Here is a 16,221-nt window from a genome sequence, read left to right as displayed (position 1 = left end):
AAGACTGACACCACCTGGGTACCCAACATTCTTCGCTTTGCAAAATCAACTCGCACTCCAACCCGTGAGCGCTGGGCAGCCTTCTCGTCCCCAAATTCTGCTATTCTAGACCAGATTCGTATCATGTTACCTGTACACGAGTTGGCAGAAATTGCCGACTACAGCCCGTAATGGCATAGTACTTTACGGTAATCGAAGTGGGGTCGTAGCTATTCTGGAATCCGCAGCCCGCTGATGACTCTGAAAGTTTGTCTCCATGTCTCTTCAAATCGCCTCTCAAGTACGCATTTCTGTGTGAGAAGGCCATGACTTCAAAGACTTAGCACTCAGTACTAGTAAGTACCCAGTGTTCATCATGCCTTCTAGCCAAGAGAACAAATATAGCACTATGGTAGACGGGTGAACCACTGCGTAGCCTCTAATACCAATCTGCCTTCTGACGCGGCTTCCACTGAATGGAATGCTATATTTTACGAACTACTGATTGGTAGTGGGAACATTACATGCAGAATATTCCAATGAATTGCTCTTCCAGACTTGTCTCAAATGTCAGATTTCAAAATAAAACGGTCCATATTGATCACGTGGGCAGGCCCCCATTGTTCGTTTTCGAATTGTTTGATTTATTTTTACAAGTCCACCTTGCTACGCAACACCTCTCGATTCATTCTTCCACTTGGTCCTATCATAATTTTTCTTGTTTTCGTTTGGCCAGTTTCTCGACGTCTTACTATAATACACGCCCGAATCTCCATTTTTTGATATCGAGCCACCATGCCACCCGCCAGAGCAACAAAAAGTACACGCAGGAACAAATCCCTATCCAAGTCTGGGAGATCCGAGGTTACGCTGGTCAGTGACGATGGCCCTCCTCCATTGCCATCTGCCAAGCGTCGGAAGAACGGCAAAACAGCTGCAGCGCCTGTGGACGTCATCGAGATTTCTTCAGACGACGAAGAGGTGCCTCCTCCTCCTTTAAAGAAGCCTGCGAAGATGTTGGAACTGGAGGCGCTAGTTAATAAACTGAAGAAGGTTCATTTTTTTTTATTTATTCAAGCTCGTGAGACACGCCGTTCTAATGTTATTCTAGAAGACAGAGAAGGCTAAACGAGCACAGGATGAGGCTGAGAAACGGGCGGCATATTTTGAAGAGGCACTGAAGATTTCTCAGTTAAAAGCCGCCACGTCATCGCACAGCCGACCTCTTATTGTGCGTCGTATCCCCTCGTCACACCTCAACGAATCCTTGACCATTGAATGTTGAACACGTAGGATCCTTCTAAACTCGAAGACGACATCACATGTGAGATTTGTACATTGAAGATGTGGTCCCCTTGCATGTATGTCTCATCTCTTGGAGCCGCCACGAAGCCTATATTTAATCCGAATTACCAGTCTCCCCGAATGCGGCCACACTTTCTGTCAATCATGCCTACGAAATTGGTTTAATACAACTCTTGAGCAACACCGGCGACAGCACCCTCGTTATCATCCTAATCAACCTATCGTCCTCCCTCAGTATCTCCGAGAAATGCTGTTCTACCCCCAGATCGATCCTCAACAGCTTTCTGTGGTCGTAGAGCAGATCACTGCCGCATCTGGCAGGCCGGTCTTCACCTGTCCTACCTGTCGCAAACCGGTGAAGAATCGACCTGTGGAGATTTTTGTGATCAAATCACTTGTTCGAACTGTAGCAGCTGCTCAGGGCGAGAGTAGTCCAAGGAAGGAGACAGCTGAAGGAAGGTCACGTGGCAAATCCAAGGCTCCGGTGAGACGGGAAGGACCTTGGGATCTTTTTTTTCCTCCGACATGATTGCACTGTGACTATGAACTGTTTAAATCATTTGCATTGTGTAATCATCTTGCAGTATAACTTATATGATTTAATATTATAATTCATGTCGTACGCTGTCATATGAGGTTAACTACTCAATGCGCGTTCAATGTCTCGCAGTGGCCTGTACATTTCTACTGTACAAAACGGATTATACAACCGTACACTAAGTACAAGCCCAGTAAATACATCTCATCGAGCCTCCAATTGCTTGACGACACGCTCATGCACTTCTCTCGCAATAACACCCACTTCTTCCACCCGACAGACGACGCCAACATCAAGCCTTCTACCTGGACCAGAAAGCTCATTAATTATCTGGGTGAAGTTAGGGATTGGCCGGAGTCCCAGCTGAGCATCATCGACAGGAGTGGTCGTCGACGGCAACGAGAACAGTGAATGCGACCCATCAAGAATTGCAATCCTCCGCTCAGTCATCAGCCTAAAGTCGAGGGCATGACGAGATCGATAGAGTACGCGATACCATCCTGCGCTTTTAGCAAACGAGTCTACACCGATAAACCCGGAGAGCTCTACAACGATAGGAAGGGTATCTCGGAGGAGCATGACCAGCCGATGCACGGAAGGCCCAAGCTTCCCCGCATGAAGGACCTTGCGCAAGAAAGGCTCCGCTTCCGAATGAGGGTTTCTGCCATCATCCACATTGCCCATACGACCAAAGCGCAGCTCGAACGTCCCACCAGTCGATTTCAGCTGATCCTCACATGTTATCGACACAGTGTAGTCACCCTTATAGGCAAATAGCGCTGTCTGTAGATCGAAATCCAGCAGCCGGACATCCTCCCATCCTTTTCGACCCTTCAATTGGGCTACCTCTCGTGCTATCACCACCATCTTGCTCACCCGCGCCCATTCCTCCAAAAACTCATCCACACAGGTATTGACATTTTCAGAGAGGAAACATACAATGGCTTCGGTAGTGTCGTATATTATCCGTTTGGAAGGACGGATAATCGAGCTGGTCCCTTCACCCGATTTTGAAACGTAGACGTACTTCAACTTGACACAAGTAACGACCTGAGCACCTTTGCCAGACTCTGAGTCTGACCACCAGTTGAGCGGAATAACACGTATATTGGGCATGGCGGCTTCGGCGGCAGGTGCGCCCGCGAGAATATGCTTGGATTGAACGCATAACGACGGAACAGAACGCACGAGTGAAGACTGAAGTTCAGTGGCGAGTGGGTTGACGGAGGAGGAGGAGGAGGAGGGAGTGACGTGGGTGAACTGAATTTTCCGTAACTTGAATTGGCGCTCAACCTTGGTGTAGGCGACGCGGGCGCAACAATAGCTATAAAGCTCTCGTAAGACTTGTGTATCCAGGTTAAAGCCTTTGCGATCTGCTTCCGTGTATGGCACGCTAAGACCATCGTCCACGCTCCATTTCCTCTTTATTCCGGCCCTTACCTCAGCATCCGGCCGAGCAATGTCTTCACCATGCCCGTGTATCCTTTCGAAATCCAGCCAGCCAATATCTTCCATAACCAAGTTCGCAAACATTGATTCCCGAAGAACCTTGGATGTGATGAGCGCGTACTGAAAGTTGTCATCTGTAATAACGATGACAAGGTAGTGATCGGGAAAGTGCTCTAGTTGAATGTAAAGTGTTCCTCGTGCTGATGGCCCAAGTTTGCGTTTCTCTACAACCAAAAGAAACATAAGAAAGATCGAACATATAATCGAGCTGATATCGAGCTGATAACTACCTTCTGGAGGGAAATTCCGCGACCGGAAACTCTGCAAGCCAAGATATTTGGCCATTTGCTCCGCGAGATCCAAAATCGTCTGGGATGAGGTTAACACAAGCTCGCAGTACGTGTCCCATTGACTTACCTGGAGCCGCAGTCGAACCAATGCATCCATCAGCATAGATGGATTCTCGTTGATTTTTTCGGATACGGCAAAAAAGCGTGGTCCACGCCCTGCTGCCGCAAGATCGCCGGTATCTCGAAGATTTAGTCTTCCCGTCCGCGGATCTATAGTAATGATGACTATTTCATCTGCGCAAAGTCTCACACGAAGACCGCGCGAATTATCTGCAAAGTTTTGATAAAAACATAAACAAAAACCCGAATAATCCACCTACCCTCTTCATTCAAAGTCACCACCCCGGGTGCACCGAATACTGCTCTGGATGGACCACGTTGTAGATTCAACTGGATCATAGATATGATCGAGTTCGCGTGTCTCTGTATCACCTTGAGCAATAGTGACTCAAAATCCAAATCATCAGCATTCTACAAGACGCAAATTAGCGGTGAACTGTTGCCACCTGTTGAAACGGAACATACTATCGTGAGCATTTTAACAGGTAAAATTAACTCTTCTGGTGGTAGCTGCACTCCCAGTGCGCCTTGTTCCGGTTCCCATGTCACTTTGAACCGCAGCCCTTCAACTTCATCCGAAGGTCGCTTGGTTCCCAGTTTCGATTTTTGCTGGAGATCAGCTAGGACGCGGGCTTTGGAGGAGCGCTCAGGCCCACCGCCTGCTTGGACGGATGCACGTGCTTCAAGAATGGCAATGATGAGTTTCCCGCCTATTTCTGGTATCCTGATTGACCGATAGCGTAGCCCCATGTTCGGCATGCGCTTTCTCCTATACGCAGGTGAAGTATTAACCAAAACTATACGGATGATTCCTACCTCCAGTAAGTAACAGTCATAATTTTCCGATCGGGAGTCATATTCACGGACAGAAACTCCGCCCACCCAAGGGAACGCATTCTCTCAGCCTATGAAACAGACTTCAGGTGAAATGAGTGTCTCAGAAAATGTGGAATTAACCTGATACCAAAGAATCTCCAGCTGGTAAGATAAAGACATGATCTCTGCGAGTGGTCAATGATTGTAAAATGATCTGTTATCGACATTGCAGACAGATGTACTCACGAAGAAAGTTGTACAATCGGACCAGAGGCGTGTCAACGACGCCTTCAGGAAGTACAGGCCGCGGGGGAAGCTCAATGCCTGGTGGTTGTTCTGGCATCGGTAGATAGAAAGCAAGTCTTGAGTCGGCCTCATCCGTTAGATGGCGTTTCATTATGCTCGTCGGTATTCGCGGAAACTCTGTTTCGGTGTTTGATCATTTTACAAGATTCAAACAAAAGATCAAGCACCTTGAATACCAGTAGCATCTCCTCCCACGGTAATCAGAAACTCGACATGAACAAAGAACCAGCCATCATCTTTCTCGGCGCCTCGCAAACATATAGATGTCTCAAACAATTTTGGGGCGGTAAAATAAACCCGACCGTTGGCTGTACATATTAAGGGGCGTCTTCATCTCATGTGAAGGATAGAGAAACGACGTACATATTCGATAATGCGACATTTCCACGGGGATAATCTCTGTTAACCTGAGTCGATAGCGCATGACATCTTCCATGTCAGTAAGTGTCTTTAGAACTTCCGCGTCCGTTAAAGGACGGGGCGGTATTATGATTTTCTGTGAATAGACATGTTGGGTGTCGGGATGAGTGACAGGAATTGAATGAAAATAACCTTAATGATGGTGGGGAGGCGCCTGTAGGATCCAGTCGTAAGAACGTCCAGAGAAGTCAACAGATCGTGATTTCGAAGACTGAAGGTATGCATCATAAGTAGACGGTAACCAGTCAAACGTTGCATTCACCGTGCAGGGGCCATCCCATCACGTATTGCTTCAAGCGAACGAAGAACGTCGGTGAATTGCTGATTTTGATTCATGAGAAAAGCAGTAATGTTCTAAAAAGTATAATGAGCATCATGCAATGACCAGATGTAAGGATACCGTGCCATGCACTTCTGCACCGTGCCCGCATCTCGTGCCCACTTCGCCACAGCATAAAGTTTGACCACCTGCTTCTTCGTCTTCACTACCCAATCAGCCATGGTACGCTTTCGAGCACTATCCGACATGTTCGGCATACTGAAGAATGTCAGAAATTGTGCATGAGAGACGATAAAGACGACTCACGTCTCAGCCAATTCTGACAGCTCGGCGTAAATGGTCTGCATGACGCGTGAAAGCAGATTGCCCAAGGGTATTTGGCCATCGTCAACAAAAGGAAGCTCGCGCTCGTGTTCTTCGATATTCAGCTCAATGCTGCCGTTGGTGTGAATGTGGTTGGAGGTCGGCGTGACATTGTTGATTAGTGGCGATATATCTGCGACCATATTTGACTCCATGAGAGGTGGTGGCCGTACCAGGTCGTCTATCGGTCGCTATGAAGCCGCTTCATGAACTATGCAACACTCCAGTGCCGGTAGGTCTTGGGTGGACGACGTTCGAGGGGAAAAATGGAAAGACCAGGAGTAATATGACGGCCATGTGGTCGCCAAGACTCGGACTTGGCCGATTTTGGCTGCTGCCTTTTTTGTCCCTGAACGGGTTCTCCACCCTCCCTGTTCATTGATCAAGACTTCATCACTGTCCATCGTGGTACCTCCAACATAGAGGAGGATGGATTACCTCCGTACTCTCGGATCTGCCGCCGTCTCTACTTTGGTTCAAAAGTCTGGGCTTAATCTGCCCTTCTCCTTGGGGCCGAAAGTGACATCGTTAGATGGTATTTGCACGTTATACGAAGGTACTAAGCGGGTGTGTAGTGTTACTTAGAGTGTGCTTAGTCTCCTTTCTTATTTTGTAGGATGATAGTAGTCCTGTATCCGTCTTTGAATACGACTTTTCTCAGAAGAAAAACCTGGAGCCTCTTGCCAAGAATGCGCTGAGGAAGCTAAGGACCACTCGCCATCCCGATGTGCTCAAGTATCTCGACGCTGCAGAATCAGATTCGACAACGTACATCATGACCGAACGTGTCAGACCACTACAAATGGTACTACAATCTTGGTCGACTAAGGATCAGCAACAGAAGGAGGATTGGCTGTTGTGGGGTCTTCATCGAATCTCAGTATGTTCCATTAGTTCTTTTAAGTAGCAATGATTCTACTTTGATAGGTCGCCTTGGCGTTTCTCAACGACTCGTGTTCCTCTACACATGGCAATGTGAGGATATCTTCCGTCTTTATCTCTCCTTCCGGAGAGTGGAAACTGGGCGGTCTAGAAGTCTTGAGCAATCCGAACGATGATGCCGCTGTGCTCTATGTACGATTTTAAACCATTTTTTGGAGTTATGTCTTAGATTTATGTGCAGACAATGGGTGGATTGCTGCCAGATGCCATGGTCTGGGCACCGCCAGAAGTCAAGAAGAGCGGATGGTCAGCCCTGAAACAGTAAATATTAATCCGTTGTGTTGCCTCCGCCGCGAAGCTAATGTCTAGATGAGAGGGAATGCCGCAGACGCCTATGCCCTTGGTTTGCTTGTCAACGCTGTCTTTAACCCTGCACATCATCCACCCGCCACTTCAAACCCGCCCCATCCTCCTCCGACTGCTGCATCTCGAGGCGCTATTCCAGCAGCCGTGTTTCCTCTTCTTAAAAACCTATTAAATCCGAACAGCAAAGCCCGATGGACATCGAAACGATTTCTTGACACTGGCATGGTAGATTCAGGCTTCTTTATGACCAATCGGCTTGTCAGAGTTTGCGGAGAACTTGACAATTTTGCTCTAGGCAGTGAGGCCCAGAAGGCATCTCTTCTAAGGTGAATTATTTACACGACCATCGGGATCTCGTGCTCAAAAATTCCAGAAATTTGAATGAATCGTCGTCTTCATTTCCTCCAGAATTCGCCACGCATCGAATACTGCCTTCCCTAGTCTCGGCCCTGGAATTTGGTGGGGCATCTGCCGCCACCATTCTGCCGCTTGTGCTCAAATTCAGCAAGAATGTGTCTCCAGATGACTATCCAACGCTGGTACTCATCCCTCTAGTCAAGTTATTTACCAGTCCCGATCGTGGAACAAGGATGGCATTATTGGATCACCTTCCGGAATATGTCGAGAAGCTGGACAAAAAGACAGTCGACAGTAAAATATTTCCCCACCTAGTAAGGCACATATATTATACAGTGAAGTCGTCAGAAAGGACTAACTCGGAGCTAGCAAACTGGGTTTTCTGATACAGTCGCCGTAATCCGAGAAGCTACAGTCAAGTCTATCATCCTTCTGGCTCCCAAAGTACGTTGTGATCCGTGATCTACTGGCACGCAATCTAATTTGTTATAGCTTAGTGACCGCGTTTTGAATAATGATCTTCTACGGCATCTCGCAAGAATGCAAACCGATACAGAACCTTCGATACGGACAAACACTTGCATCCTCATTGGACGTCTTGGTCCAACATTGGGGTACAACACGAAGCGAAAGGTTCTTGTGCCGGCTTTCACACGCGCTCTCAAGGATTCTTTTGTGCATGCAAGAGTCGCTGGACTCATGGCCTTTATGGCAACGATAGACTGTTTTGACATTGAGGATTTAGCTACCAAAGTCATTCCGAATATGTCTCCTGCAATGTTAGATAAAGAAAAGTAAGTTGGCAGGATCACTACATCAGGTTCGTCCATGCTAATGTACGCGGTAGACTGGTACGAGATCAAGCTTTTAAGGCGATGGAGATTTTCGTCAAAAAGCTGGAGACTCATGCGGCGACAATGGTCAGTTACCCAGTTGCGTAATGTTCTTCGCTGACAGACAACAGCCCGAAACGATTCTATCTGACCCAGGAGATAGAGTCAGTAATAGTAGCGCTCCTGCATCTGTTGAAACAACGTTGGTAAACTCAGCAGCTGGGGCCGCTGGTGCATTGGCTGGATGGGCCGTGTCATCGCTAGGCAAAAGAGTGCGTGGTATACTTTCTTTGAATATCAACAGCTTAGCCCCTCCCAGCTTGCTGCTGCAGACATGCAGAGTGTAATTGGAGACACAGGAATCGATCGGCCGACCTCTGTACCGGTCACTGAAGACAGTCGTATAGGCAATCTTCGTCCCGGGCTTTTCGTCACCTCGATGTCTGCTACCAATTCCACTGTGTCATCTCCTGCTGTTGCTACCTTTAATCAACCCATCAGGTCGACTTCATCAAAAAGCAAGGGGCTTCAACTCAGTGCCACCAAGTCTTCTAGCGCTGGCACTGCAGCCCTCGTAGACCAGCTTGCTGAAGAGGTCGATGCTGAAAAGGGGCATCTAGATTCCAATCCTTGGGGTAATGACGATTTGATCGATGTGAATGCAGACTATGATGACTGGAGTGAGATCGCCATCGTCCCATGATCCAGTTCAGTCACTAATGTACGGATTAGGTGCCTTTGAAACTGCTCCAACCCCCGAAGTTGTTCAGCCTAAACCAGTTCGACCTTCAGCTTCAGGTCTCGGACTCAGCGTCAACGGCAATCCATACCGTGCGTATCATGCGTACGTTTGGTTTCCGTCAGCGGTTAACCCTAAGTGTATCATATGTAGCCTCCCATGACACTAAACCCCAGACATCTCGTTCTCGGTCACCAGCAGTTAAACAGACAAATAATCTATCGCCAGTCCATCGGTCAAACACAGCAGCATCATCACCAGCAGATGACTGGAATAGAAGTCCTCTAGCAATCGCCTCCCTGACCAAGGAGGAACGGGCAGCAGAAATGGCCCGACGGAAAGAGGAAAGGAAGCAGGTCAGAACATGTTCTTCGCATCACTGTCGCATTTCCTAACGATGAGTTTCCAGCGCATTGCTATGCTGAAGGAGCAGAAAAAGAACGCGAACAAGTCGTGATCTTTACACCTACATTAAACGCACATTCAGATATTTCAAAATATTGGCGTCAAGCGAATATATTTTATTCACTCGTCTTTATGCGGATGTATATCCTTTCTCTGTTGATTCCATTTGTTGTAATTCTTCAATGGGTATCCGAACTAGCATTTCCTTGCTATTGCTGCTGCTTTGAGCTTGCTCGTTGCCTTTCTCCGCGCGAGACGCCACTGATACACAAAATATGAGCCAAAGACCTGGCGTGTGACTGACAGACTTACGGAAAAGATTCAATATTTGGAACATTTTGGGCCATTGCACCAGGACCTCACCGAATACTACAGTGAGCATAAGGAGCGGTTTGAACAAATAGCAGTCTTTGCGAACCCTGTCCCGCATCCGCCATGGTGTCAAAATCCGTCGATAATCCCTCTATGCGTTCAAGATATAATGCGCTGGCTCGAGTAAGAGCATGGACTGCATCGAACTCTTTCTTTTTCTCGAGGAGTTTGGCAGTTGCTGCAGCAGAGTTTGTCTGAGAAAAACGATTGGGAGCGACGGACTGCCGCATAGTTATGGATGTAAGAGAACAGCCGAATCTGGCCCGTGCAGTTAAATAAGCCGTCGGCACTTGCCTGTATCGTCATTGCACAATCCAGGTCCTCTGCTTTGCTGACCCATGCTGCATCCTTTATCACGTTGAATGGCGACGAGCACTTTGCTGCTCGCAGAACATAGTTTCGATGAGAGGTCATGAGCAGAGTTCGATACCGCTTTTCAAGTCACAACCACCAGCATGGCTTCCAAAGGCTCATAGTGCAGGAGATCTTGGTGCGCATTTTTATCCAGATTTACTGACATTTCTTTCTGATACGTGCTCAAAGGATATCCTGGCTTCTACCCTCCTCATTCAGGGCAGGAGGAAGATATTCTCTCGGAGTCAAATATCAAAAATGGCTTCGTCCTTCTACCCAGTGTGCAGGTGGGTGTTGGAAATACGGTAGTAGCGTCGCATCTCTCACGGCCCTCAAGATAGAAACATACAGCGCTCAAAGCACCGTTACAGAGAGTTTGCATGGACAGGATACCATCTCCAAGCTGGAAGAGTTAATGAATGAGGTGTTTTCTAGACGATTGCATCAAATACCATCTATCCCGTGAGTAAGATACTGTTGTCATTTTACAATGCTTCAGTTTCACTGTGACAGTCTCTCCACCTTTCGTGTTCCTTCTCGGGTGACTTTAAATGACACTAAACGTCAAGCCTGGTTCGCTGACCTCGCAAATCCGGACGTTCCTCTCAATAAGCTAGGGAAAAGTGTTCCCCATGGGGCCAAAGGTCATGACTTGCTCGACCTTCTCCATTCCAACAACGTAGCTATACCTCGAGCGGTGTGGTTTTTACGCGTGTTTGGAGCCAACGAAACAGTGAGTTGTGGACTTCTACCAGTTAGTTGTTGACTTACCCGTCATCATAGGCGGGTCTTCGAAATAGGCCATCATATAATCCTACCCAATACAGCGTGGAATGGGCAGGCGTTGTAACAGGTTACATGAAGAAACAACTGGCTGACATCGCCCTCCCCAGTGCACCACGCCCTGGAATGAATATTAAACAAACGTTCAAAGGTGTTTTGGCGGACACAGCTACCCGAGATCGCTGGATTTCTCGGTTCACTTACTGTCTCAAGCTTTTACGAGCTTTTTATAAGGAAGGATTAGTGGATCGACGCACGTTTCTTGTTTGGGTTGTTCACCAGATGGGAATCTGTAACTTAGCCCAAGCGGGCTTCATAGCACGCATAGCAGATGAGTACCTTGAAGGGATGATGAGCAGTCGACCTTTAAGCCGACCGTTTGTGGAAGCTTGTATCTCAAAGTTATCTGAAGTAGTGAAACATCCTGTTGGCTTCGTGGATATAGGTTTGATTGCTTTTTTTTAGATTGGATCCTCCTCTTCGAGGGAGTTCTTGGTTGACACTGAGGGCCTGCTGAAAGCTATACTTCAGGTTAGCTCTTTGTTTCTGTCAAACAAACCTCTTTTCTCTTTTCTTTAACCGAGTCGTCTAGCGTTTTTGTCTAGCCTTACCTGATGCTTTTGTCAGCCCGAGGACGTGGGCCACACATTCTGGCCTTTTGAACACCGTTTTGACAGAAAACATAATGGATCAAACCTTGGATGGTCAAAATCCAAACGAGATCCAGCAGGTCTTAATAAGGCATGTTTCCGATATTCAACGGCGCAATGAAGCCATGCTTTTCTACAATCTACCTCCACTTGCGTCGGATCGTCTTGGCTCATCGGTACTAGACATCAAGGTACGCGTTTAGAATGATGGTGTACTCTCGTTTTGATATATCTATAGCTTCTCAATTCGATATCAAGGACAATGGATATTAATTCAATATCTTTCTTTTCGGATAGCGTTCTGGACGATCCAAAGCACAAGCTAGACATGTTGCTAACATGGAGCGTTACACCTCTTCAGTTTGGCGATCATAGACCCTTTGCTGCAGTCACTTTAATCCGAAACTGGCGTCAGCGTGCTGGCGAGCGAGCCTTGCGACGGGAGGACCGATCACCAGATGAATTTATACAAGATCAACTGTTCAGCTGGCTTGATTCGTCAGAGGTGGCTGGAGACCCGAAGAATATTCGTGCTGTTGCTCTGTTATTCGGTAAACTCATACAACGTGAATTGTTTTCTTATGGAAGCTACATACAACGTCTTATTGCCCGTGGAGAAGAGGGGTTGTCTTTCAAAGATGTAAGCCCCAGCGTTAGCCGAGACGATGCAAACTAACGAATTCCAGGCTGTAGAATCGCGGCACCGTCTTTTTCTTCGCTGGATCTCACTGTCGGAACCTTCGCAACTGAACCAAAGAAAGGTCACTTTATATGGTGTCCGTGCGAGAGACACACCCGAGGAAGTCACAGAACGGCAAATGCGACAGGAAATTAGAGCAGTGATGCCACAGCTGTTTGAATGTACGTTTATCTTCTTTTCCTCCCTACTAGATGTTCATTCTTTTTAGGTGGCTCCGAAACTTTGTTAAAGTCTCCCAACGATCTCTTTCGGTGTTGCCAGACGTTCGTCTCTTCACCCCTCTACGAGCAGGTACGTACATTGAAACTGTGGCTCTTACCGATTTTGGAGAAAAACATTTCGAGGTGAGCTGAATGTATTTTGGCTTGATAGTCGGACGACGACGAGCTTTCTATAGTTCATCTGAGATTGATAATATGCTGAAATCATACTGCCTTGCTGTGGAACTCATGGCTGAGACGAAGTGTTTCCGTTCAATCTTGAATGTACGCAAAAATTAGTTTTGGACACAGGTTCATGCTTATGGCTATTGATGTAGCTCACCCTTTGTTTGCTGGAGCACGCATCCACCACCGATAGCCTAAATACAGCGATCGACACACTCCGCCGTTTTCATACACTCTGGTCATGCATGGATGTCGTCGGATCAATAGTGACGAGTCTACAGACCGCCCATCAGATCTGGAAAAGTAAAGGCATGCAGACGCGTGTTCTACTCGTTCTTCTGAAAGAACTTGATGACAATCGATTTCTCTCGGTCCAGGCGCGAGATCAACTCAATGCAGAAATCTCCTACTATTCAATGGTGAGCAAGGATGAATGTGATAATCGCTAGTAGGATACTCATGGCTCATCAGACGCTTCAACCTGTCATTGTAGGCCATCCCGAACCAGTTCCCAGTGTCTTGCCCGAGATACTTTTACTTGCAGGCGACTATGAGGAAGATGCCCCTTCCACTCTCGCTAACGGCCTATGGATAAAGTATCGTATGTCATTTGATTGGGCATGGAAAGTTTGGGACAATACCATTGCCAGTCTTCGACAAATTCCTTTCATGGCCCCAGATACCGAGGGTAGAAGGGGCTGTGCCTTACGATATGCAACATTTCTCCGCCATGTAGATCACCTTCTTCCTACCGGTCTTGATGATCACGTCCTCGGATGGTTCCTAGGACCGGGTAAAAGCGAGGTCATAAATCTGACTGCCGACGTTTGGGATATCGTCACCCTCCTTTTACTCTGCTTGGTGGTTCATGGCGCTCTAAAGACCACAACAATCATGACTGGCCTTGTATATCCTGCGTGGCAATGCGCCTCATCGTCTGTGGAATTGCCACCGCAACAGATGGAGGTTTTTCTCGCCGCTGCTAACAACCTCGTTCAAGGGCTGTTGCTTCGTGGTGAGGGTAGTTCTGGAATCATGCCACCATGTGATCTTTTCGACGTTCAGCGGCTACAAACCAGAAAACAAGATGTCTACTGCGAGCCGCATTTTCCTGTTTTGGTGTCGAATATCCCTGTTCTGGTATCCTTAGAGAACAACGAAAAGATCCCAGAACATCTACGTATAGAGCTGAAAGTCATACGGCACTCGCTCTATGAAGATGACAACTTTCGACAGGGCACCTTTCGCAATTTAGACGCTCTCCGGGAGGCGTTTGAACAAGCTATGCGGCTTAAGGAGAACACGAGTCCAGAAGTAGGTGACCGGACTATGGCTGCTCTACGCATGATCTTTTCTGAGGCCCCAGATGAAGGTATGGATTTTGCTCCTTCGTCTAGAACATCTCTGATGCATGCAAGATTCTGTAGACATTGAAATATCCAGTTGGCCCGAAAAATCTTCATTTTTAAGCCCTTGGATGATATCCGCCACTACGATTCAACTGCAGTTTTTCCTTAAGCAGATGGAACGTTCTATCAACAAAGAATCACACGCCTATGACACGGCTTGTATGACGCTGGACAAATTGACTTCCGTTATCTTCGACCACACACTTTCGTCTGATGAAGCTTGTTTCGTTACTGAAATGACACAAGGCGTAGGTTCTGCGGTGGCGGGAAAGATAATCAACAACGGCTTACGATTTTTGACCGATGTCCTTCGTGATCCATCCTCAGACACGGGCACTTCTCTGGCTCGTGCTGGGGAGTCGTTCAGGATCTTGATCTACGTTGCGGAGCCTCTGCGGCAAGAGTCCGCTCATCTTCCTGTTCTTGATTCCGATGTCCAGGATATGTTCTTTTCGACCCTCTGTAGCAAGTTTGCTAGCATCGAAGAAGCGACTCATAATCCGGATGCAATGACTGTTGATCAGACGGACTTTACACAAGAGGTGGTTCTTTTGGCGAGGTTCCTGCAGTTTGACTTGAGCTTCGAAGGTGCATGGACGGCAAGCACCACGGAGTCAAGTCGCAAATTGTGCACAAGTCTGTATCGGCTTACCCTGGTACGCTTCCTACTTCTGTGACACTCATAACAACGTAACTGAACCTTTACGTCATAGCTGTTTGCCTCAGGAAAAAACTTCGACCCCATAACCTACCCACTTCTTCTCGATACTCTATATTATCTTATCGATGGTATGCATCGCTTCCACCCCAATTGTATCTTGTTTCCATTAACATATACATAACTTTGCAGAAGCGCCTACTTTGACGAAAATGAATGCTTTTGACCCATTCATTAATTATCCAGAGATCACCCCTTCTGACTTTGCACCAGATATACCGTTTCATTATCTCACGCAACTACGTTCATTATCACCCCATGTTCCTGCCGTCTCTTCCGTTGCGGATTTAGCGTCCTGTCATCGAGACCCATCGGGCAAACATGTACAGGACGCTCCTGTGGTAAATCGACCATGGGAATGGATAGAGAACCTTGGAGAGCCGTCCGTTCCGGAGGAGCGATTCCGCGAAGGCAACGATAGAATAAAGTATCAAGTAAAGAACTCCGGCTCGATCTCTTTGGATAGCTTTGGGGCGCGAATGACAGGTGAGGGGATCATCACAACCAAAGATGATGACGAGAGGATAGAAGCGAACATGAGAATGTTTGAAGATGGTTTATCAGCTGATAATGTGTTCAAGCGTGACTGGCGGGAGACGAGGCTGGCGGTCGAGGAGGTGGGAGTGGCATTGTCTGGGGGTTGCAAGACGGGCATGGGCGGGGGTCAGGAACTGGGATCCCGGGGAGCGTCTCCAGGTGCTTCTTCGTCGCGTATCGGGAAAAGCCCTGCCCGTTCATCTTTGCACCGATCTACGAACTCGACGAGGAGCGGGAGCGTTGAGATCATTGATGTTGATAGTGTGGCGTCTTCAACTATACGGAAGGGGGTTAAGCGGAAAGGAGCAACGAGCGATGATGAGGTTATCATCGTTGATGGCCCTTCCAAGGGCGGCAGCTCCAGTTCTACAAAGTCCAAGCCGAAACCAAAGGCGCGGAAACGTTGATGGGGCCCGATTTTCTTCCTATTGATTTTTCCTTGTCATATGAGTGATTTATTACACCGTAAATGTATTGCACCATCTTGTAGCTAATTGTAATATGTTAAACTTGGTGAGCGATATAGATGCCCGCCCACTGCCGTGCCGCTTTGATGCCGCCATTTCGTTCAACTTTCCCACGCTGTACTCACCAGTTACTTGTAAGTACCTGCTCAGTCATAGCATCAGAACAGGACATAAAAGGGCCCCTGATTCCAACATCTTACGTCGTATACCTCGCCTTTTTCTTGTCCCAATCTTCCACCTTACAAGTCCTCGCTGCAGTTGGCCCGGTGGCGTTCTCTGCTCAACGACGTTGGGGCATGGAAATCCAGAACCGCACATTTCTAAGCAGGACGTCCAGCCCAAGGCCTGGAATATTATATGCTTGCGGTACCGGCTCTGCTGTCCTCAAAAGGTGTAT

General features: G+C 47.6%; 5 protein-coding genes across 5 annotated transcripts; 3 read left to right on the top strand and 2 right to left on the bottom strand.

Annotated features, from left to right (window-relative positions):
• Positions 1-614: 614 nt before the first annotated feature.
• Positions 615-1,922, top strand: BT62DRAFT_991778 (uncharacterized protein). The gene is made up of 4 exons (XM_043190299.1): positions 615-1,032; positions 1,091-1,210; positions 1,273-1,340; positions 1,396-1,922. The coding sequence occupies exons 1-4, from the start codon at positions 775-777 to the stop codon at positions 1,811-1,813; spliced, it is 864 nt and encodes a 287-aa protein (XP_043043117.1). The 5' UTR covers positions 615-774; the 3' UTR covers positions 1,814-1,922.
• On the bottom strand, positions 1,865-6,161 carry BT62DRAFT_985184 (MED14-domain-containing protein). Its single transcript, XM_043189920.1, has 14 exons — positions 5,810-6,161; positions 5,629-5,761; positions 5,486-5,577; positions 5,356-5,434; positions 5,167-5,299; positions 4,971-5,111; positions 4,744-4,920; positions 4,639-4,682; positions 4,498-4,586; positions 4,147-4,450; positions 3,942-4,092; positions 3,689-3,891; positions 3,562-3,640; positions 1,865-3,495 (listed from the first exon to the last, which is right to left on the bottom strand). Exons 1-14 carry the CDS (start codon positions 6,019-6,021, stop codon positions 2,027-2,029), a joined length of 3,306 nt encoding a protein of 1,101 aa, XP_043043116.1. The 5' UTR covers positions 6,022-6,161; the 3' UTR covers positions 1,865-2,026.
• Positions 6,162-6,226: 65 nt separating this feature from the next.
• On the top strand, positions 6,227-9,657 carry BT62DRAFT_928338 (ARM repeat-containing protein). The gene is made up of 14 exons (XM_043185488.1): positions 6,227-6,433; positions 6,483-6,746; positions 6,794-6,940; positions 6,990-7,069; positions 7,123-7,440; positions 7,488-7,785; positions 7,841-7,915; positions 7,964-8,265; positions 8,319-8,391; positions 8,436-8,576; positions 8,624-8,984; positions 9,037-9,135; positions 9,197-9,399; positions 9,453-9,657. The coding sequence occupies exons 1-14, from the start codon at positions 6,296-6,298 to the stop codon at positions 9,498-9,500; spliced, it is 2,547 nt and encodes an 848-aa protein (XP_043043115.1). The 5' UTR covers positions 6,227-6,295; the 3' UTR covers positions 9,501-9,657.
• BT62DRAFT_928337 (uncharacterized protein) lies at positions 9,415-10,078 on the bottom strand. The gene is made up of 4 exons (XM_043185487.1): positions 9,867-10,078; positions 9,761-9,817; positions 9,573-9,709; positions 9,415-9,509 (listed from the first exon to the last, which is right to left on the bottom strand). Exons 1-3 carry the CDS (start codon positions 10,048-10,050, stop codon positions 9,579-9,581), a joined length of 372 nt encoding a protein of 123 aa, XP_043043114.1. The 5' UTR covers positions 10,051-10,078; the 3' UTR covers positions 9,415-9,509; positions 9,573-9,578.
• A 144-nt stretch (positions 10,079-10,222) lies between these two features.
• BT62DRAFT_1001902 (uncharacterized protein) lies at positions 10,223-15,764 on the top strand (the record flags this gene model as incomplete). The annotated part of the gene is made up of 16 exons (XM_043176788.1): positions 10,223-10,310; positions 10,364-10,461; positions 10,512-10,636; positions 10,688-10,907; positions 10,958-11,371; positions 11,423-11,488; positions 11,550-11,798; positions 11,846-12,247; positions 12,294-12,468; positions 12,516-12,651; positions 12,705-12,792; positions 12,846-13,112; positions 13,165-14,065; positions 14,121-14,758; positions 14,816-14,891; positions 14,953-15,764. The coding sequence occupies 16 exons, from the start codon at positions 10,223-10,225 to the stop codon at positions 15,762-15,764; spliced, it is 4,755 nt and encodes a 1,584-aa protein (XP_043043113.1).
• Positions 15,765-16,221: the final 457 nt, after the last annotated feature.

Source organism: Guyanagaster necrorhizus (genome assembly GCF_019112545.1).
Source record: "Guyanagaster necrorhizus MCA 3950 unplaced genomic scaffold BT62scaffold_5, whole genome shotgun sequence".
Classification (NCBI taxonomy): Eukaryota; Fungi; Basidiomycota; class Agaricomycetes; order Agaricales; family Physalacriaceae; genus Guyanagaster; species Guyanagaster necrorhizus.
Note: the sequence above shows the minus strand (reverse complement) of the source record. Positions and strands in the feature narration are given on the sequence as shown.

Excerpts from the sequence above, each read along its gene's own strand:
- BT62DRAFT_928338 (XM_043185488.1), top strand. The coding sequence starts at position 6,296 with ATGGATTACCTCCGTACTCTCGGATCTGCCGCCGTCTCTACTTTGGTT. Across the intron at positions 7,441-7,487 it reads CAGAAGGCATCTCTTCTAAG|AAATTTGAATGAATCGTCGT; the intron begins GTGAATTATTTA and ends CAAAAATTCCAG. Across the intron at positions 9,400-9,452 it reads GGAAAGAGGAAAGGAAGCAG|CGCATTGCTATGCTGAAGGA; the intron begins GTCAGAACATGT and ends ATGAGTTTCCAG.
- BT62DRAFT_991778 (XM_043190299.1), top strand. The coding sequence starts at position 775 with ATGCCACCCGCCAGAGCAACAAAAAGTACACGCAGGAACAAATCCCTA. Across the intron at positions 1,211-1,272 it reads CGCACAGCCGACCTCTTATT|GATCCTTCTAAACTCGAAGA; the intron begins GTGCGTCGTATC and ends TTGAACACGTAG. Across the intron at positions 1,341-1,395 it reads AAGATGTGGTCCCCTTGCAT|TCTCCCCGAATGCGGCCACA; the intron begins GTATGTCTCATC and ends CCGAATTACCAG.
- BT62DRAFT_985184 (XM_043189920.1), bottom strand. The coding sequence starts at position 6,021 with ATGGAGTCAAATATGGTCGCAGATATATCGCCACTAATCAACAATGTC. Across the intron at positions 5,112-5,166 it reads AATGTCGCATTATCGAATAT|CCAACGGTCGGGTTTATTTT; the intron begins GTACGTCGTTTC and ends TAATATGTACAG. Across the intron at positions 3,892-3,941 it reads GGTGACTTTGAATGAAGAGG|ATAATTCGCGCGGTCTTCGT; the intron begins GTAGGTGGATTA and ends AAAACTTTGCAG.
- BT62DRAFT_928337 (XM_043185487.1), bottom strand. The coding sequence starts at position 10,050 with ATGCGGCAGTCCGTCGCTCCCAATCGTTTTTCTCAGACAAACTCTGCT. Across the intron at positions 9,818-9,866 it reads CATGGCGGATGCGGGACAGG|TATTCGGTGAGGTCCTGGTG; the intron begins GTTCGCAAAGAC and ends TGCTCACTGTAG. Across the intron at positions 9,710-9,760 it reads CCAAATATTGAATCTTTTCC|TGGCGTCTCGCGCGGAGAAA; the intron begins GTAAGTCTGTCA and ends TTTGTGTATCAG.